This window comes from Lonchura striata, chromosome 9, assembly GCF_050655825.1.
Source record: "Lonchura striata isolate lonStrDom1 chromosome 9, ASM5065582v1, whole genome shotgun sequence".
Taxonomy (NCBI): domain Eukaryota; kingdom Metazoa; phylum Chordata; class Aves; order Passeriformes; family Estrildidae; genus Lonchura; species Lonchura striata.
The window spans coordinates 16,917,433-16,941,515 of NC_140711.1; the positions used below are offsets into that span (position 1 = coordinate 16,917,433).

At 39.3% G+C, this 24,083-nt stretch overlaps 2 protein-coding genes across 8 annotated transcripts in view; one reads left to right on the top strand and one right to left on the bottom strand.

Annotated features, from left to right (window-relative positions):
* ATR (ATR checkpoint kinase) overlaps positions 1-21,661 on the bottom strand; it is a 39,596-nt gene extending 17,935 nt beyond the window's left edge. For both annotated transcript variants that reach the window (XM_085587136.1, XM_031505647.3), the window contains exons 1-26: positions 21,559-21,661; positions 20,828-20,919; positions 19,781-19,924; positions 18,349-19,241; positions 17,158-17,345; positions 15,767-15,961; positions 15,327-15,553; positions 14,812-14,964; positions 14,475-14,667; positions 13,639-13,898; positions 13,062-13,252; positions 12,850-12,950; positions 12,363-12,534; positions 11,546-11,713; positions 10,550-10,744; positions 10,019-10,204; positions 9,491-9,583; positions 7,975-8,105; positions 7,639-7,782; positions 6,680-6,773; positions 5,863-5,988; positions 4,244-4,450; positions 3,924-4,037; positions 2,886-3,001; positions 1,888-2,008; positions 889-1,026 (exon numbers count right to left, since the gene is read on the bottom strand). In XM_085587136.1, the coding sequence (XP_085443262.1) occupies positions 889-1,026; positions 1,888-2,008; positions 2,886-3,001; positions 3,924-4,037; positions 4,244-4,450; positions 5,863-5,988; positions 6,680-6,773; positions 7,639-7,782; positions 7,975-8,105; positions 9,491-9,583; positions 10,019-10,204; positions 10,550-10,744; positions 11,546-11,713; positions 12,363-12,534; positions 12,850-12,950; positions 13,062-13,252; positions 13,639-13,898; positions 14,475-14,667; positions 14,812-14,964; positions 15,327-15,553; positions 15,767-15,961; positions 17,158-17,345; positions 18,349-19,241; positions 19,781-19,924; positions 20,828-20,919; positions 21,559-21,617 (4,701 nt within the window). In that variant the 5' untranslated portion in view covers positions 21,618-21,661. The remainder of the gene's footprint in view (positions 1-888; positions 1,027-1,887; positions 2,009-2,885; positions 3,002-3,923; positions 4,038-4,243; positions 4,451-5,862; positions 5,989-6,679; positions 6,774-7,638; positions 7,783-7,974; positions 8,106-9,490; positions 9,584-10,018; positions 10,205-10,549; positions 10,745-11,545; positions 11,714-12,362; positions 12,535-12,849; positions 12,951-13,061; positions 13,253-13,638; positions 13,899-14,474; positions 14,668-14,811; positions 14,965-15,326; positions 15,554-15,766; positions 15,962-17,157; positions 17,346-18,348; positions 19,242-19,780; positions 19,925-20,827; positions 20,920-21,558) is intronic.
* Positions 21,662-21,688: 27 nt separating this feature from the next.
* Positions 21,689-24,083, top strand: part of PLS1 (plastin 1) — a 43,402-nt gene continuing 41,007 nt past the window's right edge. For 2 of the 6 annotated variants that reach the window (XR_014957202.1, XM_085587142.1), the window contains exon 1: positions 22,117-22,251. The gene's annotated coding sequence lies outside the window, so the exon portion shown is untranslated. The other 4 variants (XM_085587144.1, XM_021536934.4, XM_085587146.1 and 1 more) reach the window with 4 other exon arrangements.

Sequence of the window (24,083 nt, forward strand, 5' to 3'; positions counted from 1 at the left end):
TGGTAAGAATAAAGTTATCTACTGGATACAAGATTGCAGATCTACTTTTTTGCTTCTATTTAAATAAATGTGATGACAAAATATCTGCTTCTGTTTGTTTTAGTTTATAAAATACGAGTTAACATAAATAACAGATGCTTATTGTGGATTACTTGCCCACAGAGGAAGAATCATCACACGCCTCTGTACACCCACAATATTTAAACACAAATATTTTAGCTGTGAGATTTCAAATTAATGGAACATAAGTTATACTTTTCAGTATCTTCTAATTCCTTGGTTTCGCCCAGGACATGATTACAAAGAGTCCTTGCAAACTTGCATCTCTCTGTACATTTATATGCTGCTCCCAGTAAAAATGGCAGCACTTGGACAAATGCACTGACAGCTCAAGAAAACTGAAGGAAAGCAGGATGATTTCTCCCCCTGCCCTGCTTTGTTACAACACATCTACAAATCCTGCTCCCCATGAATCTGGCAGCTGAATAGTTTATCCACTGAAACTATAATTGCATGCAAAAGAGAGGAAAAAATTATGAGTCTGAATTCTTGGAATTATACAAGTTCAATTTACTGTCTGTTTTTGTTGCACACTTCCTCTTTGTACCATTCCAGCTGTTGATGTTACTGCAGTCATAATTAACTACATAATACCTCATCCTAGGCCCAGCTGATGGAAATCCGCAGAAAATAGTTCCAACACAAACTTTTATGAGTATATTCAAAACCCTGTCAGAAAATTTATATTATTACTTCTATTATTAATACACAAAAAGGAGTTTAACACCTGAACAATTTATTCATGTAGGCCTACAGAGCTGAGCAGCTCTTATGAAGAACAGCTCCTGACCATTTCTGTGAAAAATACTACCATCTTACACATCTCACCTCTTGCTGATCCTCCTGACTGCATCCCAACAAAACATAGACAAGGATGTGTGGAAGCAGATAAATTGTCACTTTATAGTCATTTTTCATCATAATACTGCAGCAATCAAAAACTTTCCTGGCAAGATCATGTCGCACCTACAGAAAAATATTATTTCCAGGAAGAGCATCATTACAAAAGTGCAAATATATGAACAATCAATAGATTTCCTTTTGTTGATGAACACAAATTCTAGTCCATCAAATAACTTTAAGATATCTGTCTCCTACAGAAGGTTCACCAGACTTAAATCTGCAACAGGGATACCAGATGGCGGCTGCTATTACATGTAGCAAGTGCTGACAGCAAAAAGACAGGTAAGCACTGCTTACATTGCCACTTCTCCATGTGATTTACACCATTGTGAGCTTGCACTGGCCATAGAAAAGAATTTAAGGCTGAGAGAGTCTGCCACTAAACTTAGCCTCTCTTCTGCCCTTAAAAGCCTGCAGAAAGTAGGATATTATGAAGACATTCAATTCTACTGTCTGAAAGAGGACAGTGTCATTACTAAGCTATTGTAATTCAATTCAATTCTTACAGTGGCTGATTTGGAAGTGACATTTTCAGTGGGTCACTTAGATATTGGAAAGAGAAAAGAAAAAGAAGATAGAAATATTTTTTATGTACTGGGACTATGAACCTGCAGGGAAATCTTTCCAAAACTGAGAAGGTAAATCCAGAAGCATTTCAGACACTTTTCACAGGCATTTGTCCTTGCACCCAGTTTCACAAGAGTAAAAAGACAAGTTTCCTTGATTTTTAGCTTTGACACTGCCTGTGAAGCCCCGCCAGGAAGCAGTGCTGGGGAAGGGGGAGTGCAGCACCCTGCTGAAGAAGCAGGAAAGTCCTGTAAGAGGCCTGTAGCCAACAGACATATTCTTTGCATCCATCCCTGACCTGCAGAAATGGAAATGAGGCTCTTGCAAAGAGCCTTAAAGAAAGATTTATTTTCTTACCTTTGTTATAAGATAACCTGCCCAAGTTGCTGACCATTCTGCAAAATTATCACCTAATTTGCTTAAGTAAATTGGCTTCTTCACCTTACACCAGTTTACAGCCTTCTGATAACTCTTGTACCTGTAATTTTGAAATATCCATTTAATTAAACTATCTTTTCATTTAATATAGTAAAAAATAGCACACTGTTAGTTATGAAATTTTCTCACTGGAGCAATATTAAGTTCTGTCTTCTGAAACTTTAAAAGTAGAATAAAAACCCCCACTTTCAGTAGTTAACATCTTTTATTCTAGAGCTTCTTAAAATTAAATATGAAATAAAAATTCTTATAACTTGTTAGGTTGTTTGTAAGTATATCTTAAAGTGTTATTTGTAATCAGTTTTAAGAAATTAAGTTTGATAAATATTTGAGTACTATGCTCTTGACAGGAAAAACTCAGAGTACACATGAAAGCCGAGAAAGGCCAAAATGTATGTTTTCTAAAAAGGTAAATCTTATCACAGGTGAGCATGACTGCCTTCATGAGGAAATAGAAGGGAAACATTGATTATTTCAAGTTAAGACACCAACATAATTTGAAGTTTCGTTTTATTGAAGTAATGAAAAAAATAATGTGAAGAAAAAGTCAAATGAAAACTCGGTGAACTCCTTCTACTTCTATAGAAGGTAGGAATAATAGGATGCTAGTAGATTTGAGTAGAGGGGAAAGAAAAACAAAAGTTTCAAAACATCATATAAGTCAATGCTCTAAGGACAAACAGGCAGACCTGGGCAAAGTATGAGCTCTGAGTTTTCCTTGTTTGATTTAGAGAGAATTACATTCAAGTAAGTAATAATTCAGCTTGTAGTAGAAAGACCTTATTTCAACTTTGTATATATACATATCACTCTTCCCAGAAGAGCGAGAGTCACAAAACCATATATGGTTAATACTAGCCTGGAGAGAAAACCAAACAGATGTGTTATGAAAAGCCATTCCTTAAACTGTCATATACCGTGTGTTTAAGTGGGGTTCCAAGATCTCCTGCACATGCTCAGGAAACCTCCTCCAAAGCCTGGAGCCAGGGCAGTCAGTGCTTGTCTCTCTACAGTCATAGATGGACAGTAATTCCTGAAAAGGCATGGTTGCATCAACAAGTTAGCCCTGAGAATTTTTATGACCACAGTACAAAACCTCGTGCATATGACCAAAACCCAGTGTGTATGGTATGATCTTTCCAATCTGAATGATTCTATGATAAGTAATGGGATAGAAGTTATGGAATGCTTAATTCAGAAATCATAACTAAAAAACTGTTATCCAGCACTGTTAATCCCATGTTACCAGGCAAATTTTGATTTCAACTACTGATTCCCCAGATTCTCCAGCTGGTGTTTGGACCACATTATCTTGCATTCTTCACATCTGCCAATAAACCAGGACCAGAATTTAGTCTGATTCCTCCTTGTGCAGGGAGTGCACAATCTTGTGCAGATGCTAATAAAATTTTTATCCTGCTGACTACATAGGGCCATCTATTTTCTCCTGGACTAAAGAACTATCCTGAAGTTTTCACAAAGATATTAAACAGCAAAAACAGCAAGAAGAAAGAAACTAAAAACCCCCATCCACTAAATAAAACCAGCACAAAAGACTAGAGCCTGAAAATAAGCGTAGGCTCCCTTTCACTTACTTCTTAAAAGTGTAAGCAGAAACCATCATAGGAATACTGCTTTTCATTTCTGCCTGTGCAACCTGAACTAATTCTAAGTCACTCTCAGGATTACTCCTTAATCCCTGTGTATGGGCTGCTAGTTACCTCTAAAACATCAGATGTTTCCTAAAATATTGTGACACAAAAGCAAACAGATCGATCTTGTTTAAGAACTACCCAGAATACTAAGTGTACTTTCCAACTGAAACGTGTTACAGAATGAAGTTTCAAACACTTAAACATACGCTTCAAAATGAAAATTTGTATTGCATAGTTCTAAATTCAATGTTACAGAAAATAATCTGTGAAATAAAAGTAGGATCTAACCACATATGTTACCTGAATTGCATACGCTGCAGAATCCTGAGCACGAACATTGTCAGCATAAGCAAGGAAAGCTCTGGTCAATTCCATTAACAATCCATAGGCAAAATTTGGATCTTCCACTCCAGCCTGAATCACAAACAGAATGTCAGTTTTACTAAAACAGAGTAATAGCTATATTTTTAAATAATCACTTGGAAGTGTAACTCTAAATTGTTTTAGGGGAGACAGCAAGTCCAGATTTTCAAAGGGTCTAGAGAGAAGAGGTTCCCTCCTCCCAAGGACTTTTAGAAGACCCCTAATGCTAAACAAAATACTACTGCAATGCTTCTTACCACAAATGTAAAGTGTTTTCCTTGAGTTTCACTTGTTGAAAAATCGAGCCTGCCAGGATCTATGGCTCCCAGTTCACCTAAACATTCTCCACAGAGCAGTCGTGCCTGGGAATTTGCATCCTGGCAGCCGATGAGAAGCACTGTTACCAGCTGGGAGATGACTGGCTCCACAGTTTCACTGTCTGTGACATACTTGATCAACTTCTCCTAGGAAGATGAATAATCAAGATGAGTTATTCTACAACAATACTTGTAAATTATCTTGGAAATCTTCAGCCAGTAACTCACTTCTGATTCCATTTAGCCATGAGTTCAGGTTGTAACCACAGTCCAATTGCACTAATCTGCTTCTCACCCTAGGAAGGACTAAACAAATGTGTGAGGGATTTGGGCCTCAGTTAATGCTGTCAAGGCCAATATTGTATTTCATTATCATGCACCTCTCTACTAACTTCGTTCTCCTTCTCTATCTTACTTCTTTTCTGTGTTATCTTTTTGACTTACTTATCTCTGTTCTTATGTGTTCCAATACTTCCTCCCCATTTCTCTCATGCAACTGCAGTCATACCTTCTAGATTTGCTGCCATTGCTATTCTTATTATTTGCCATTTCTTGGACATTTCATCACTCTCAAGTCCTACAAAGCCTAGGTTTCAAGTCCTTTGATCAATGCCCATCATTTTAATTGGGCGTTCTTTCTTTCTTTGCTTTGGCCCAGCTTTTATTCCTCAGTTTCACATTTAGTCCAAATACAGAAAAAAATCAGGATGTTTGTCATTGTTATGCTTAATGAAAACTGAAACTACAGCCAACATAACAGAGCAAATAGTTCCACAAGCTGTGGAACTAATTAAGTTTCATTTGCCTCAATTATTTTGCTAGACCTCTAACTCAGCAAGACATGGCAGAATTTTGCTGACCTGAGCTGCAAGAATTACTGGTTGCCCAGGAGCACACAAAATTATTGTTTGTTCTTTTAGCTGGATGCTTTTTTTTTTAAATTTTTGGCTAAAGAGCATCTCACAATCTTATAATTACTAAGGGTAAAGATTTATTACTTTTTTTAATGGGTCACATACACCCTTTGGGCTACTAACCACACAGAATTGTAAAGCAGTGTCTTCAGCTTGTACATGGCTATATTTTTTTTTTAATATGATAAATGAATTCCATTTTTTGAGGGTAGAAGACAGAGAAGGAAGAGGAAAAAAAAGGTCTAAGGTGGTCCAAGGACATCTTAATTCTTTCATATATTACACACACATGCTTGCTTTTATGTATGAGGCTCCTGATGCAAAAGCCATACATGCCCTAAACAGACAGTAAGCCCACATAATAAATTGCTGAAATGGACTTCTTAGATACATCTTGCCTCAGAGTTGAAAATAAAAAGTACACTAGCCTTGCTAAATCAGCATCACAAAGATTTGAAGGATTTGAAAGTGTACCTACACAGAGGTGTCATGAAAAAGAATCTATTTTCCCCATTATATAAAGAAGCAGCTTAACGACCTGAAGAGAATAACTCAGTTCAAGTGAACACCCTGTAACAACAAGGATAGACTTTTGGTCCAGATGCTAATTTGGTTTATTTTTAGTTCTGAAGGAGGTTTTCATACCTGGTTTCTATACAATGTTTCTTTCAGGCTGGTAAGTGCATGAATCCGAACATCCACATTCTCATGCTGAATAGCTTTCATAGACAGCTGCAGAGCTGTCTGCAAGTCTGTGCTTTTGGAGGATTCCTGAGCATGACATAAGACAAGTTAAGTATAACAGGAATATGACTGAACAGCATCTCAAAGAACACAAGCAAGAATACATGGAAACAACTGCCTTTTTGCTTACATTTTTGCCTATATCTATATACCATTGTCTTCTTGCCTATTTTAAAAAAAGTTTTACTCAAAAATGTGCTCTATTTTACTTTTGGGTAAATATAATGATGGTGTAAATAAAAATTAAAAAATCAGAAGAAAACGCTTTGCTTAAAGTCTGTTTAAAATCAAATTAATTCCTACTTTTGTTGTATCACTCCCACAAAATAATTGCTACTTCCCATCTATTACCTAATCACAAGGAAATGAAATGGACCATAGAGTACTCCTAAGAAGAGACAAACTTTGCCCCATGTAAAGACAATATAGCCATAGCTAAAATTGTCCACTTCTCATTCTAAAATCTGTCACAAAAGAGAAGAAAAGTCAGGGTTCAGGAAGATGCTACAGAAACAAGAATGTTGAACATGAGTATATTTCATTCCTAAACAAGAATCAGAACATGCTTCAAACTATGCCTGTGATACACAAAGCCTACTTTGTGTACCAAGGCAGATGAATATATTTCCACTTAACAATACACTTTACATGCTTTCCTCAGTTGTCATGAATTCATTTTATGCAATAAAGCCATGCAAATAAATAAAAGAATCTGTACCTTTCTGTATTCCTGTAGGACAACCTGAACTTCTTTTAGTTCAGGAAGGTCAGGTAGAAAGTATATTTCATGTAGAAAGTCTCGTACTGCATCCCTGATAGTTATCAAAAAATATTGCAAAGAACATGGCAAACATTAGTTGAATCAAAAAAAAAAACCCCTAAAACCCCATCAAAATAAAGCAATTAAGAAATCTCTTTCAATATTGCTACTATGGCCTTCTACAAGAGCCCTATTATTCCTATTACTACCTTTTATTGTGAAAGCTGTTGGTATGATACAATGCAAGAAAAATGAAAACCCATCAAAAGTAATCAAGATATTAATATCAACATTCCTAAAAAAACCCCTTTTAAGCTACAAAATGTAAGATGAAAAAGAATTATGACTCAACCTTATCTTCACAAAGGTTAAGTCACGAGAATTAAAGTATTTTGTATTAAACTTTGATTTTATTATCAGTTGGTGTGACCATTTGAATAGAATGTATGAAACCTTACTCAACATAATAATCTGTGCACTTCACAATCATACCTCTATTTATTGAAGAAAATAAAGAACTCATTTTCTCCTCATTTCCAATTCTGTACACTTCTCTTTAGCTTAGAGCAAATGTTAGCAATCATCATTATTCTGTAGAGGGAACTAATTTTCCATATCAGCACAATAAGCACACTGAAGAAAACCTGGCAGGCTTCAGTGTCCAAATGGGTTGTAACTTGGCCACAGCATCATATCTATTTATAAGGGCAATATAAAAACCCCTTTTCAGATGAGGCTATCACTTGTTACATTTCAAGACCTCAACACAAATCAGAGAAGGGACAATTTTATAGAACAATAACTATTTAGCAGAAAACAAGTTTTCTCCTCTCAGTGTTTAATGACTTGAACTTAGAGCTATCCCCATTCCTGTTGCAAGATTTAAACCATATAACTGAAAATACTTTGTGCAGTACCTGTTCTCCACTATGAGGAAGTGGAATATTGCTGTGGTTTCCTTGGGTTGGATATGTATGAGGGGCAATAACACTACTATCACATGGCTGAGCAAGGAGCCAAGGTAGGAATGGTCGAGACTTCGAACAAAGCAATCCCAGGCTCTAAACAAGAAAAGGCAACAAAACAATACAATCGATTATTTTCTCTGCAGGAAACATTTCAGGTGAGTCATAAGAAGCACTTTAAACTATTTCAGCACTGTGGGTTAGATTACTGTCCAGAACAAAACCAAACAGTATATTAAAGGACAGAAATAGCAGGGATGTCACTGTTTGGGTACACCATCAGTTCACCTGCAACACAGTTCTGGGAAGTCATCCTTGTATCTCAGAGCTGTTCTCAGCGTGGTCATCATCTTCACTCTGACAGAACTGATGTGTTTGGGACCCATGAGCATCATTAAAGACCTCAGGCTGTTTAAAGCCTAGACAGATGAAAGTAATTTTAGTGTATTAGATACTCAGGAAAACATGTAAGAGTTACATTTTCTATTAAAATCAGGCTACCCTTGCTTAAAAAATCATACCCTAAGACATCAAAATTAGTCTGATGTTTTAATAAAGAATTTGGGTTTAGAAAAAAAAGGGGGTGAATCTTTAATGATAAGATTGTCATACAACCCTACATTATCTAGGCTGTTGACAGATCATGAGGGAAAAACTGTGGACACCAAGGAGTTAATGATTACAGATGTCTATTATAAGACATGATTAACTATATGTCCTGAGCTGAAATGAGAAGGCTTAGGAAAAATAGAGGAAATACACAAACTTGCACTTAAAAGAAAAATCAAACCAAAAAACTCAACAGAGTTGATACATAGCTGCTCACAGAAGCGACTGGCAAGTATTAGGGATCAGGTAATAGCTTGGTTGTCAATGAAAGACAGAAGAGAAATACTGAGATGCAGGAGATATTTCAGTCACAGTAACACTACACCAAACAAGGCACTAAAATGTCCAGCATGACAGATCAGTAACACAGGAATAAACCTGAGCTTGAGAAAAGGTCATGCAAGGAGAAACTCACCACGAACAAAAAACAGAAAAAAAGAAACAATAGCAGGTGCAGCAATAGCAATGCTATATAAGTTAAGAAATTCAGAAAGCATGAAGAAAGGGGGCTATGAAAATGAGAACATCTTAACATGAATATCTGAAAATAAAAAAAAACCACCAGAGAAAATGCAGTCTGTCAACACAAAGGTTATGTACATTATAGCATTGAAAACCTCCTGCAGAAGTGATCTACACTCCATCTTGGAGGAGGCTAAAAGGCCAGTCTTGTGGTTAGAAGCACTGCTTCAGTAGGATTTTCAGTTTGTCTCAAGCTGTGAGCTCTAATTTCTCTAAATGCACTCTAGGGCAAAGCTTAAAGGAGCTGTTCTGTGAGAACCGAAACTAATCTCTTGGATTTCCATCTTTTTTCTTTACCTTTCCCCCTTGGTGTCCTTATATAACCCCACGCAGTAATTCCAGTTTTCTCCCATATGCCCTCATCCTCCCACTGGTGTTTGTTTCACACACTAAAAATCATACACTTGGATTTCTCCCCTATAATTCCTGATTGATTGACTTGTTGCACAGACCATGTCTGACTGAAATATGCAATACACTTTTAAAGAAATCAAGAACTTTTGAGCTTACACAGAGGTCCTACTCACAGTGAGACCATCAGTTTTAAAGAATCATTTTGGGACCCTAGTATCTTTGAGACTCCCATGGATGTTGGATGATCACACAAGTCTGGGGAATATTATAACAGTCCTTGTTTATTTTTGTTTTAATATTCAAAATTAAGTTTACACACCATTTTTTTATCCTCAATGCCAACACTGGAACTCAGTAACTGCATGTTAAAAAAAGCCAAGATACCAAGCAATTTAGGTTGCAGATAATCAGCCTGCAGAGAGGAAAAAAAAGTTAAAACCCCAAATAATCTTAAAATTAACACATTCCAAAGCCTAAGAAATTAAAAAGCAGGTATGAAATGCTAATTCTAAGATACATATGAGAAGAATTCCAAATACATAACTACTTAAGAAATATCAGTGCTATTGATAGACATCCCTATTAGGCTGTGGGTCTTGCTGTTTTGTAGGATGTTAGGATTTACATGTGTGCTGTTGGTTTGTTAGTGCACTTTCTGTTTTGATTTGGTTTTATGCATACTTGGTATGGACCTCTCTGTTACAGAAACACTTAATAAGAATATTAGCCTTTCTTCCACTTTTTGCCTGAAATAAGTGATGCTGAGTATGGCAAATTGTCTTCACTCTCACAATGGCTAAAAAGAAGTTCTTGAAAAAACTGAGCATGAATATTTTGATGTCCTTACCATTTGCTCTGGTGAGGTTATTTCCCTGGGTCCCTGATAGGGATCATCCTGAGAGGCAAATGAAGCCAATATGGACAGACCATTGAAGACTTGCTGGTAGTGCTCCCCGAGCCGCAGCAGTAATTCGTTATGCAGGCCCTGGTAGTCCTGTCTCAGCAAGCTGCCCAGCTCTATCTCAGTCTCATTCTACAGTCAAACACAAAGCCTTCATTCAATCACAATGTAATTACGGCACTGAGAGACAAGAGGCAATGGGCTCTGGTTGGTTTGTTATAGAAGCCAAAGTAAAAGCTTTCAAAGAGCTCAATGTTAGACAAACCAAGCTATTAGAATTTGCTAAGTTCATAAAATATCTTGGAAACTTTCCTCATTGCCAATGGAAGTGATTATAAACAATAAGAAAAAAAATTTTCCATATGCAATTTCCCAACCTCTGCTTTGCAATACCTTAATTTAAATAAAGCAGAAAGCTCACTATGCATCAACTGCTGCTCCTAATGTGCAGTTGTAACAGAGAAAATGCCAATTTACCTTGAGGTAATGCAGTGCCCGCTCCAGCTCATCCTTGGTGCAGGAACAGACCAAGTGAGAGAAGATGTATTTGAAGTTATTGATTAAAATCTCCCTTCGGTTCACATTCAGTTGTTTTGCTATGGTTCTGATAAGTGTGGAGGCTGCAGGACTGGCTTTGGCTGCAAGGTCTGGAAGCAAAACTTGCAGAGTCCGCTGGTAAACAAAGAACTACAGTTAATGGAAAAAACAAACAAACAAACCCTCCAAAACCCCAGGGTTAGGCTAAGTTCCATTTGTGTCAGTACCACAACATGTGTCTGGTCATAATTATGACCATAGGTATGAACAGAGAAAATATTTAATAAGATTAATATATCTAGTAAATATGCAGATAGAAATATTTACTTCAGGAGCTGCTTCATCTAATCCATACTAAGAAATATGTAAACAAAAAGTAGGCTAGCATTTTTGTATCAACCCAGATTCTCCACAAAAGGAAATCTTAAAAATACCCAAAGAAACCAAAAAGCCAACATTCCCACACACAACACTCACCCAGCCTATGATTCAGCTAGAACACTGCTGGCTTAACAGTTGGGCACTTCCCATCTACCAACAAGCAAAACACAAATATGATTCTGAAGCTACTGGAACAATTTACCGGAATTTTAGAGTTCCAGTAAAACAGATATCTAACAGATCAAAAAGATCTGTATCCACAGAATGGTAACTTTCTTCTGAAATAAGAAAGCTGACACCACGCAAAATCACACCTTACAAAGGATGCCTCCAAGTGCACCAAATCATCAATACAGACATACTTAATGAGGATTCTAAACTTTAGCTCCTTATCCATCATACCTGAGTTGGCACTGTAGCCATCCCTCTAACTCCTTGATAAAACTGTTCTTCTGCACTTGCACTCTCACTTGCAGCATTCCCAAGAGAAAGTGTGGATTAAAATTGAAATTCACAAGCACAAACACAAAATATCAAAAGGACTGACCAACTTACTGAGAGAAAGCGATTTAGATCTGGAAAATCGAATACACTGGCAATCTCAGATAACATGTCCAGAGCCATTTCTCTCTGGTGAGCAACTGTTTCTTTCTGCAGTTCATTGCCCTGGCATGGAGCACTCAACACCACCATCTGGCTGGAGTGCAGGGATTCCACTAGAAACTAAACATGAAGAAATAGGTATTTAGTATTATTTTCCTCCCTGTTCACGCCCTAAAATTAAACACAGAAGTTTCACTGGTCTTTCTATGCATCATTTTCCTCTCTCATTTATTGCACATAGATCTATGATTATTACTTTGCAACAGAACTGGATTACCCACTTAATAATTACATTCAAATTTGCAACTCTGGATTCAAATATTGCATTACTAAAAAAATATTCAAAATTACAAAGATCTGCTTTTGACAATTTTCTTTTTAAACAGAACTTCTTGTCATTAGATAATGGATATTACGAAAAACCTAAATCAATCATGGCAGAATTATGCCTGTGCAAGGCTGACTTCAATTACAATTTTAAACCATAGTGTCTTGCAGCAATAGTACTACAGAATGCAAGAGCCTCTATTTCAGAATGAATCATCTAGGAAATAAAGCAGAGAAGCAACATTATTGAGGAGAGATCACAAAAAAGTTAAAGATTTCCCATTAGTTCCTGAATGTTTTAGAGTTTTTCCTTAAAACAATTTATTTCTTGTCCTATTAGATTTCACTTAGAGCAATACCGCAATTTTGACCTTGACTTCCATTTTCAAACTATACACAAAGAACCCAAATATATGCACTTTCTAAACCACACTCTTTTTACCTGACAGATTGGCTTCTTGTACTGACTGAAAAAAGCCTGGAGTTTTATGGCCTTGGCTGCTGCCAGGGCCCGGATTTCCGTGTACGCTGCTCCGGCCACCGAAGGTGACTTGGACAACAAACAGTGCAACAAGTGCAAGAGGGCAAATGGTACCAATTCTCCTTTGGATGCCCTTACAAAGTAAGTAGAATAAAAAGGATTAAAAAGTAAAACTGAATTGTTGCATTTATAAAATGACTTAAGAACATGCAATTGACATCATGCAAAATGTGTCATGCTTGTATTTGCATGGCTTATCTGTATTTCCTATGACAGGGCAGAAGAAAATGAGGAATGTCGCACAGGAATCAACAGCTCTGTACAATTGCAATGGACTCGGGGAAAGGATGACTTCAATATAAGTAATTTAATCTTACACTTAAAGAAAAGGCACTTTGTATTGCAAACTGACACAACTTAGCAGTTTTCAAGATGCTATCAAAAATACCTTCCAATATCTCCTGTAGTGACAATCAAGGTATCTTTAAGCTCATTATTTCTTGACATTTTGGCATTTGTGTAGGCTTCTTTCATCCTTGAAACAAACAGCTGGTACACAGGAAAACAAAAACAAATTAATGTTAACATTTGACACTACAAAACCATAAACAAAAACCATAGTAAGTTAGGAACAAAACACAAAAATAAACATGAATTCACCTCTTTTACAAATCCTTCTTCAGAGTCTAAGGATTCTAGTATGTTCTTGATGCAGTTACTGAAAGCCACTCTTACATCTTTGTCTGGATCTTCCATTAGACTTAATAAAGACCCAACAAGAGTCTTCACACTAGACTCATCAGTATTAAAATCCAGGTGTTTGCAAAGATGAGGTATATTTTCTATAAATGCTGGATGGCATGGTTGGAGGAGGAAAAAAAAAACATACTTTTAGTACTTTTTGAAAATCTACTGAAGTGCACAAAAGAGTGAGGCAAATAAACCATGAAGTACACTTTATTTTTTCAACCAAAAGAATAAATCTTGTAAAACCTGAGAAAATATTTAAAATTCAGATTTTATCAAGTATTATATTTTTAGATGTAGCCCTAGACCAAATTTAAGCCACTGACAACATTAAATATCAGCAGTGATATCAATTGAAATACAACACTTCAAACATGAGTAGAATTATTAAAATCCAACATAGAATAAAAGGAATGGGGAAACGTACAGATATAGTGACTTAGTACCTCAGATGGAAGTGTAAAATGTTACTAAAGGTAAAGCCACATACCTAGCTTTACTGAACTGGGTGCTTTGCCCTCAAGTAGAATGAAAAAGGGCTTGAAAACACTGGCTTGCAGAGAAGAGGTTCTTCCATGAGCAGAAGTCACAGTAAGGCTGCTACACAAAATATCATGAGTAACATCCTTAATTGCAGAGTCTGCTAAGAAAGGCTGTACATGGAATGGACCAGAAAGACAACAAGACAACTTCCCAACTATAGCAGCACAAGCCTCCTTGACTAGCTCAGATTCATCTTTGATTTGATTTCTGAAATGGAAAGAAAAATGAAATCATTTTAATAAATCATTTACCTAGAAATCTGTTTTTCTACATTGTCTTAGTTCTCTAACTACATTGAGAGTACTATCAGGACAGGTTAAGGATCTGTCTCACTAAATCATCTTTTTCCTTTTCAGATCACCCTCATGTTCTGTTAAATGTTTGAAGTAGCACTGGGCATGGTGAGGCTGGCATGCAGTAAAGAAGAAACTGAAGACTAACACAAAACGACAGAAGACACCAAGATATATATGAAAAAGGCAGAGAAGCTGCAAAGATTTTAAGAGACATATGGATACAAGATGGATTTCACTGACAGAGATATCTCCCTTCCCTCCCTAATTTAAATTGGGGTCTTCAGCTAGCAAAGGACCTTCTATACTGAGATGGTAAGTGAACAGTATTCTGTCACACAGACATCATCATGGGCACCTATTCTGATTTCTGAAATTAAGATCTAGCTAATTTCATATGAAATAAACATTTATTTTGTGCTTATACTCCATTTATTATTTGACCATTTTTCTTTTTGCACAAAGACAGAAAAGCTGCATAAATACATACAAAAGAGCTCCGGGAATCATGCTGCAGGACTGTACAGGATGAAGCAGGAGAGAGAATCCTTTAACACAAGTAGCCCGAATTATTTCATGGTGACTTTGTAATGCCCAGTGATAAACTGATTTTCTCCAATCCAGATGAATGCTTCTTGGGAAGAGAGTTAAAAGAAACACACAGTATGACTGAGTTCGGGGTGCTAAAGAGAAAAAAAAAAAGCAAGCAATTACTTGATTTAAACTTTTAATACCATCACTTATCATGAGAAGGCAAATAAAATAAATTTACTTTAGAATAATCATTCCGAAGTGGAACTAGGCTTTATATACTTTAACATACTTACAAAAACTCTGTGCAGCTTTTTGACTCAAAACTACAGGACCAAATCCCCAGATAGACGGCTTAAAAGAAGACTCATCAGGATGGCTGTAAATCCAGGGTAGAGACAGCAATCCACATAAGTCATCAAGAATCTGATCATCCAGTGGAATTTTCACTAGGGGGAAAAAACAACAAAACAACAACAAAAATATACTTTTTCAGCTCTATAGAGTTTATAAAACATTTTATGTTCTTAATTTACTATAAACTATTACTTTTTCTATCAAAAAAGATTCATAACATTATTCCCACATGTTGATATCCTACTTCTTAGGCATGTAATAACAAATCATATAGTGCTAAATCATAACCTAAATCTCCTATAATAACCTAATAACCTAAAAATCTCCTAGAAAGACCTAAAAAAATCTCATTAAATAGATGCAACACATGAGTAGCAGAATGAACGTAACTTTGGTATCTCTGGATTTGTGTGAAGACTTTTCAACTTAAAGACAACCTTTAAGGGTTTCTTACCTTGTGCATATAGCAAAGCATCAAAGATTTTTACCATTCTGTCAATCACTTGTTCTAGATTAACAATCTGCGTAGCAGCCTCTAACAGGTTTCCGCAGACTCTCACTACTCTTGTGGTAAGATCAGAGGAAATCCACTTGAATTGAATATTCACCATTGAATCCAAGGAGCTTGGAGTATTCTTACACGTATCAGAGTTACATGGATGAGACACTCCACGTTCTTTACTGTTAAAACAGAAATCACATCAATGCAACAAATGCAACAAACAACATTTAATATTAACTGCTTGTAAGCCAAGTCAGTATAAAAATGTACTTCTTCAAAATGTACAGGACCCACCCAATATTGATCCTGATACACAGACAAGCATTAATTACACAAATTGTAATGAGTTACATGAAACTCTTGGTCCCACAGCTTCCCCTTGGTACTTTTACCTGGTGGAATCTGTTGGGGGAGAACAATGAACTATGCACAGAGCAGCCAATCGCAGAATTACAGCAATCCCTTCCACAGTCTGAAGAACATCCCCTGGCAGAACTTCTTCCTCAAGGACAGATATTAAGGATGCAGCTTTCTTAGTGATGGCATTCCACAGAGCACTCTTCAGTTTCATGTTTACAGGGCTAAGTCTGCAATTTGACCTTATTAATTATTTTCCAACATATACTTTATTTCAGAAAAGATAATCATAGCAAAACCAGAACTAATCCATATTTGATACAGGATTAGGAAAATACCAAATGAAGCTTTAGCTTAAATGTGTTTTTTGGAAGGAAAATATCCTAACTCTGAATTTTAGTATGACTCATATAAGACTTATCTGAAAGGCTATAAATGCATAACTCTACAGTCCTTGGAAGGTCTTGGCAACTATAAAACAGTAAACGTTATGCCCATCATTGAGAAAGGCAAAAAAAAGAGAATCCAAGGAACTACAGGCCTGTCAGCCTAATCTCATCCCTAGGAAGATTATGGAAAAAGTCTTCCTTGAACTCATTTCTACCTGCATGAGGGACAAGAAGGAGACTGGAAACAGCCAGCATGTATTTATGACAGGCAATTCATTCATTCGATTCCTTTCAAATGAGACAGGCAGCTCTGTGGAGAAAAGTGGGTTGCATGTTCACAAGACTTCAACTGTCTACAAAAATAGGCTGACAAGATCTTCATGAAGAAGACAAATCCTGCAACTGGCAAAAAAAACCCCAACAAACCCTGATGTAATAGAACAGACAGAGCTGACTAATGAATGAGCAACTTTGGAGAAAATGACGCAGCAGGCTGGTAGAAAAGTGGAATATTAGAGCAAGTGTGACCTTCTTTCAAAGAAGGTCAACTACACCCTGGGCTGCACACAGAGTGAAGGCTGATCACAAGCCGACCCCTGAAGCACAGCATGCCCAAGCCAATTCTGAGTGTCCAAAGACAAGAAAGAGATCAACTGCTGGCACAAGTCCAAGATAATCACGGCGCACAGCACAAGCAGAGGCTGAGAGAACTGGTTTTGTTCACCTGAGCATAACTTGTCTTAACTAGACCTGCTTTAAGTACATCCAGTGCAACAGCACAGCCACACACAATTCTGTCACACTATGGATGCTCTCAGCATTGTTTTCAGTGTGAAAAAATGAACATAATTTTCATTGAACACATTCAAAACATTCTCTTTAATTAAAGTTTGGCTTAAAAATCACCAGTAGATTTTGATCCCTCAAAATTTAGTTTTTTCCCCCTGAAGCTCTTTCAATCTGTTAAGAAGAAACTGCCTCAAGAAGTTGTCATTCATTATTCAAATTATTATAAAAGTAGTTACTAAGTGTCATACATTAAAGGTGCAGGTGATTTCTTTTGGTGTTTTGTGGGTAGGCTCAGTCGTCGTCTTTTCTCTGGAACTTCATCATTGCTGCTGCTCCACCCATCAGTATCTGAGCTCTCCAGCTGGTTCTGCTGAATCTCCTCAAAGATTTCTTCTGCTTCTGTTTTTAATGCTGTATACAGTGGACTCACCAAATACTGGGATGGACAAACAACAGAGGTACCATGATGTATGCTCTGCCTTACTTAAAGATTCGGCATTATCGCTTCTGATTTAAAATATTAAGTTGCAAAATATCATGGTAAAAAAAAGCTCATAAATACTTTTCCATTCAGAAAACTTAATTACAAGATGAAAGCTCTTATGAGCAATGAAGTTTCCTGTGCTGCTACCAGAGAGGATGCAGCTTCTTCAGCTCTTTTCCAGTTCCTGCTGTAATACCTTGCTAACAAAACCATCACAGAGACACACAACGTTCAACAAACAGGTAGGATATACAGATGAATATATGGAATAGAGGCACTCAGCATATCAACAACTCATTATCAAAACCTTGTTATGCTTCTTAACTAAAACAGTGTTTACTTAGGTTGAGTATCACGAAGAAATTTTTTATTAGGAGGGTGGTGACACACTGGCACATGTTGTCCAGAAGTCGTAGATGCCCCATCCCTGGAAACACTCAAGGTCAGGTTGGGAGGGGCTCTGAACCCTGATCTAGTTGAAGCTGTCCCTGCTTATTGCAGGGAGTTGGACTAGTTGGCCTTTAAAGGTCCCTGCCAACATAAACCATTGACTCAATTTTAATTTAATCTTTTCTGTCTACCTGTCTCTAACAAACATGACTAAGAGCAAATGGTTGGAAAGGAAGAGCATCTCAAACTACTGCACACTACTTGCAAAGCTGCCCTCATATGAGTGCACTCTGGGCTTTACTCCCATCTTGTATCATGATTATGGACAGACAGTTGTGCCTGCATAGCTTACAGTTTAATACATCTGAAAAACAGGAGTTCAGCTACATCCAACAGATTTAAGAACCCTGACCTATACAAACATGTGAAACAGTTGAGAAAAAAGGAGTATCAACCTAAACGTGAAACTAAAAATTAAATTTCCTAGATTTTCGTCTTTGCATAGGTATAGGTTTTTGTATATGATCTATTCATACAATAAATTCAGTTTTTAAAATAAACCTACCTCTTGTTCTTCCTGAGTTCCAAGCACATTCACAAAAATTCTACATATGGCAGTGATACGGGCTTTTCTTATTTGTAAGGCAGATTCATAGCCAGTCGGAACAAACTCCAGAAAATACTGCAGTATATGGCAAAAAGCAGTTTTCAGCTTTTCAGACTGAAGGCACCTAAAAACATCCCCTTCAAACCATGAGCAGAGCTTCTCTAGCAGCATATTCAAGTAGACAGGTTCAATATTTTTGTAAGAATCTGCTTCAAAAGGCAGCAATGTCCTCACCAACAGTAAGAGTGGTTCTCCAAAGAGTTCCGATTCCTCAGTATCCATTTCAAGTGCTGAATGTAGAATTTCCAAAAAGACCGTGAAGAAAACACTGGCCAGCTGTTCTGGAGGTCCTCCTAAATGAATTAACTTCACCAAAAACTTCATTGCCAAAGTTTTAACTTTTGGACTGCCATACTCTAACAGTGAGCAGCCTATCCCCCAGAGAATAATATCTTGTCTTACAAAAAAAAAGATATCTGCAACAATATTTGTCAGAATAGACATCAATACAACTTCCAAATATTCTATATTTGGCATACTCATCAGCTGTAATGGTGCCAATCTTAAATATCCCACTTTGTCACTTATATTGCTGGAAAATCTCTGTACAGTCACTGGCCAGACGAGTCCATCTCCCCAGAGATGCTTCTGTGTATCTCTTTCATGCAAGATGATTAAGTCTTGAAAAAGCTGTAGCAAGTCTTTAGTTAGTGCTTCAAAAATGGAGCCATTCTTCATTTTAAACAGAAAAAGTAAAGAGCAGATGACATCACAAATGTTCTTGTGCAATGTGTTGCAGCTTGGAGCTGCAGCAATACGAAGAAGCCTTGTTATGATCCAGTTACTAAATTCTAGGACAATAAAAGAGAATCTTTATTATTAAGATAAAAACTAAACTCTCCAACTGAGAACCTCCCTAAGAGCAGATTGCTTACCACTAAAACTAAACACATTGAGAGAAATGCATGTAGGCATCGTAAACAGAGTCTTCACTGGGATATTTATTCAGCAGATCTCATTGAAAAAGAGGAAAAAAAAGAGGGGGAAGAACATGGGGGTTGGGAATGTAAGACACACACTTTACAGTGGAATTTCTAGAGATTTTCCTCTGTCCAAAAAACACCCTCAGGCAATGAGTACATGTACACCATATCTCATCAACAGTATATAATGATATATCTATGCAATGGTAATGGATAATGTCAAAATCTGTCCCGAGAAATTTCCATTATCACAAGTGTTAATCCATTCACAATATTCAAAGTCTATCATCATATTAACTTATAAATTTATAATGATCAACTTACATATCTGCCTTTTTTCCCGTTCTGTTGCAAATTTAAATCTTGAAAATACCAAGCTTCAACATAAACATTTTCAACAAACTCACCAATGCAACTGCATTCAGTTTCCTCCTGATTTCCATCCACATTTACAAACATAAGTGGGGAAGACTTCATGATATGTTGAATAAAATCCAGCAACATCACAGAACTTGGCTGTGAATCTGATTTCTTAATCAGTTCCAAGGCAACTTAAAAAAAAAAAAAAAGAAGAAATCAGCATGACAATAAACCACATAAAATTGCGCTTACACTTTATGAGAAAATAAAAAATATAAAATATTATGATGTGGTATTAAACCTTTCAAAATATTTACTGCAAATATGTTTATTAATCTATGAAGATAATTGTATGCATATTGTAACCCTCTCTGTGACTCCAAACTGTATGAAGAAAAGTATGAATTACTCATTAAATATTATTAACCCCAAACGCATTAACATTCAGTTAAAATTCTATCCAACTGTGTATTGAGTGAAGAACAGCAAATACTTAACATTTCCCTAGGTTTACAGTCTTGATAAAGAAACAATGCTGGGAATTGTTTCAAATGCCCAGAATATAAAAGGTTTTAAATGGCAAAGTCAGCTTACTGAAGCAGAAAGTTTAACAAAACACTGAACATATCTAATGCTGCTCCATTGAAACAGGTATCTGACTCATATCAGATTTATCCAGATCCTGCAGGGATCCTATCCAGTGTTAGTTAGAACAAGAAGGAAACTATCTGAGATTCAGACAAGATTTTAGTTCTGAAAGACACATGTGAATATTAAGAATTGCAAGCTCTGTTACTCATAGCAGTGACATTACATGACACTCCTGCTTTTCAATGTTGTGAGCATTCGTTTCCATACAACCCTGCACTACACTCACCCCTCCTTCCTTGGGGGTCTGTGTGTATGGTTTATTTACAAGGGAACTTCACATCCCAATGCGAAATACTTCATCACTGACTTTATTAAAAACTAGGTAATAAAATGGCATTGTATTCAACTAAAACTTTCTTAATAGTGTCTTAACTTTTATTTTTGGCAGGAATTATTTAAAGTATAAAGCAGACAGTTTTATATTAGAGGATTGCAATGCTTACCAACATCTACATCTGTAAGAATTCTGTCAATGAATTGGCAAAGTATTTGTCTTGGTTTCTGCACAACTGTGTTGTATTCTTCTGGACTAGCACTGCAATTAGAATGATATATTGATGTTACCAATTGTAAAGTACAAAATAATAACTTGGAAGTCTATCTCAACAGTTTAATGTTAAACACTCATTTTCTTCTAGAAGTCTTCAAAAATAAACATAAATTGTTTTCTTGGTGGTGTATAGTGGTTTGAAGGTGGGGGAAGGCGTGGTTGGGGTTTTTTTTCAATTTTCTTGTTTTAGTGACTGGCCTGTCCCACAGCAATCAGGTCTCGTAGGGTCACATCTTCGGTATACAATTGTACCTCCACATCAGCTCGCTGTTTATTGCTGTACAAAGCTACAGTGCCCGTGCTGCCATTAACACTGCAGAGGCCCACATGCTGCAGCTCGCGTGGCTCTCAGCGAGCGCTCACAGCACACGCAGCCTCGGACCGGGCACTCTGAGGCACCAGGCCGCTCACGCCGGGATGTGCCAGCGCCACCCGGGAGGGAGAGAGGAGCACCGGGCAGGTGGCGGGAGAAGGGCCCAGCTCAGGTGAAGGCGCGGGCCCGGCCGCAGGACACCTCGCACACCTCCTTGTCCCCCTCCCCGCCACACCTGCCGGGCGCGCCTCCCCAGCGCAGCCAGCCCCGCACACACACGCCCTGCACGGCGGCCGCCGGGCCCGGCCTACCCGGCGAGCTCCCGCAGCGCGGGGATCATGGAGGCCATGCCCAGGCCCTGCTCCGCCATGGCGCCGCTTTGAATCAGGCGGGCGGCGCGGGGCGGGCGGCGCGGGGCGGGCGCGGCGGGACGGCGGCCGGCGGGGCCCAAACCTCCTCCCCCGGCGCTGCTCGGCTTTAACCGCTTCGTCCCCGGGCGCGGAGCGGCCGCGGCGGTTCCGAGTCGGTCCCCGATGGCTCCCGCGGACCCCGCGCCGCCCCGGCGGGGCTCTGCTGCGCGGAGCGCTGCACGGACAGGTAACACCCAGCGGGGCCGAGCGCACCCCGCCCGGCCTCGGCCGGTTCGGCAGCAGCACTGAGGGGCCACACGGTCCCGGCGGGCGCCTGGCGGAGTACGGGATGCGCGACAGGAAGCGCCGCAGCGCTGGAAGTGGCTTAAGCGAGGAGGGGAGCGCCCGCGCTGTGAGGAGAAACTTCGCTGCCAAGGGAGCGCTCGGTGCAGCTCCCTCTCCGCCCGCCGCCTGCCCGCCCCGGCGGGACGCACCCGGGTGTCAGGTGCAGGACAGCTCCGCCGGCCGCCGGGACCGGCCCCAACGCCCCCGGCCCGCCCCCGCCATCGCCCCGCCCGCCCGGGCTGGCCCGCGGCAGCAGGTGGCGGCGGGACCCGGCGGGCGCCGGCGCTGCGGGACGCGGCCGCGGGGCAGGTGGGCAGCGAGCGGGGCCGGGGCCGCTCTCGGCTGCTGCCGTGTGCCGGGGCCGGCGGGAGCGGGGCCGGGGCCGCTCTCGGCTGCTGCCGTGTGCCGGGGCCGGCGGGAGCGGGGCCGGGGCCGCTCTCGGCTGCTGCCGTGTGCCGGGGCCGGCGGGAGCGGGGCCGGGGCCGCTCTCGGCTGCTGCCGTGTGCCGGGGCCGGCGGGAGCGGGGCCGGGGCCGCTCTCGGCTGCTGCCGTGTGCCGGGGCCGGCGGGAGCGGGGCCGGGCCGAGGGCGAGCGGAGCCGACGGGCGGGCGCGTTCGGCAGGTGAGCGCGCTCGGCGCTCCTCCGCACAGGTAGTGGTGAGCAGCGTGTGTAAGATAGAGCTTTTCTCTTTTGCTGTTGTTGTTACTTTCTGAGCACATGTTGCTTTGCGTTACGTTTCTTTTGCGAGCCGTTGGCGTGTGTAGAGTACGGAAGGTGCCGCGGAGAGCCCCGGAGGGACGCGAGGCGGGCGCTGAGCGGGAGCGTGTGGCCCCACCTGGGCAGCGAGTCCCGAGCGTTCAGGAGAAAAAAGAATAAAACAAGGGCTTATGGGCAGGTGTGAACTGCAGAGAGAGTACGCGAGGGGACACTCAACTCTGAGCTTTGTTTTTGTTACTATGAGCTCTGGCTCTTTATGCATTTGTTTGTGAAGTTTGCTTAGCGTTGTTTCTGGGTTGAAATAAAATCCTCTCGGAGGATAATTCTCTTGCGTGTTTCCACTGTGCTAGGGCTGTGTCACTTGCATGTAAAACAGCCCACGTGTGTTTCAATTACTTGAACCATTTCAGATTAATGCTTTCGGGAACCTATTGCTATATTTCATTCAGAGATAGTTATTTTTATTCTGCAAAATATATGTTTGTCATTTCAGTAAAATTCTGCTGGCCTCTTTAAAGGCTGGTAAATTGGCAAGGACCTAAAATACTTAAAGAAACTTTACAAAATATAACTGGGTTTTATCTTTGTTTTTCAGCGTGTATTGCAATGTGTTCTACTAACTGACTTTGTAAAATGTTAGTCTTTCTAGAGTCATTCCTAGAGAAAAAACAAGAACCGTATTTTATGTGGTTTGTTAAGTAGGATTTTAATGGTTCAGAAAGACCAAGTACATCTGGGTTTTGTTATCAGTGTTATTTTGGACACAAGATTTTCTAGACCATTTCAATTTAAAGTATCTATTGTTGTGAAAACAATGTTCTGAAGTGCAAATTTCCAAGACTGAAATGACAGTCACACTAAGGAAGGTGTAAACTGTGCTGCATGCCAATTTAATGTAGAGTTAAAACTCATGTATCAGCCCTGATGAATGTAAGAGAGAGCAGGATACTGTTGGTATATTAGGAAGTTCAAGAAGACCCTGTTATCCTAAGAAATAAGCTAAATTTAGTGAATCATAAGGTGATTGGTTTTGCTGGTAAAACATAGGTGTGGTACATAAAGTGCTTAATTTTAAACAGTGCTTTTTCATGGGAGTCTCTGGAGTCAACAGTGAGATCATATTAGTATAGTTATTGTAGAAATGCTTTCATTTGTCACAGGTAGAATGCTACATGGATTTGTTGTGCCGTTTCTGTGAGCATTTACTGAGCATGTAATTCAGGCTTTCTTCTTGTTTATAATAAGTACTTCTAACAATCAGCAGAGAGATCTTCTGCTCCCCATTCTTACTGGGAATTTTACTTCCCAGTTGCAAAGCCCCATCTACTGACTTCTCACCATACCATCAAATTTGCCCAGCTACCATGGTGCTAGAAGATTCCACATGAGAGTGCCCATAACAACTTCATTGGGCTGTGAGGATG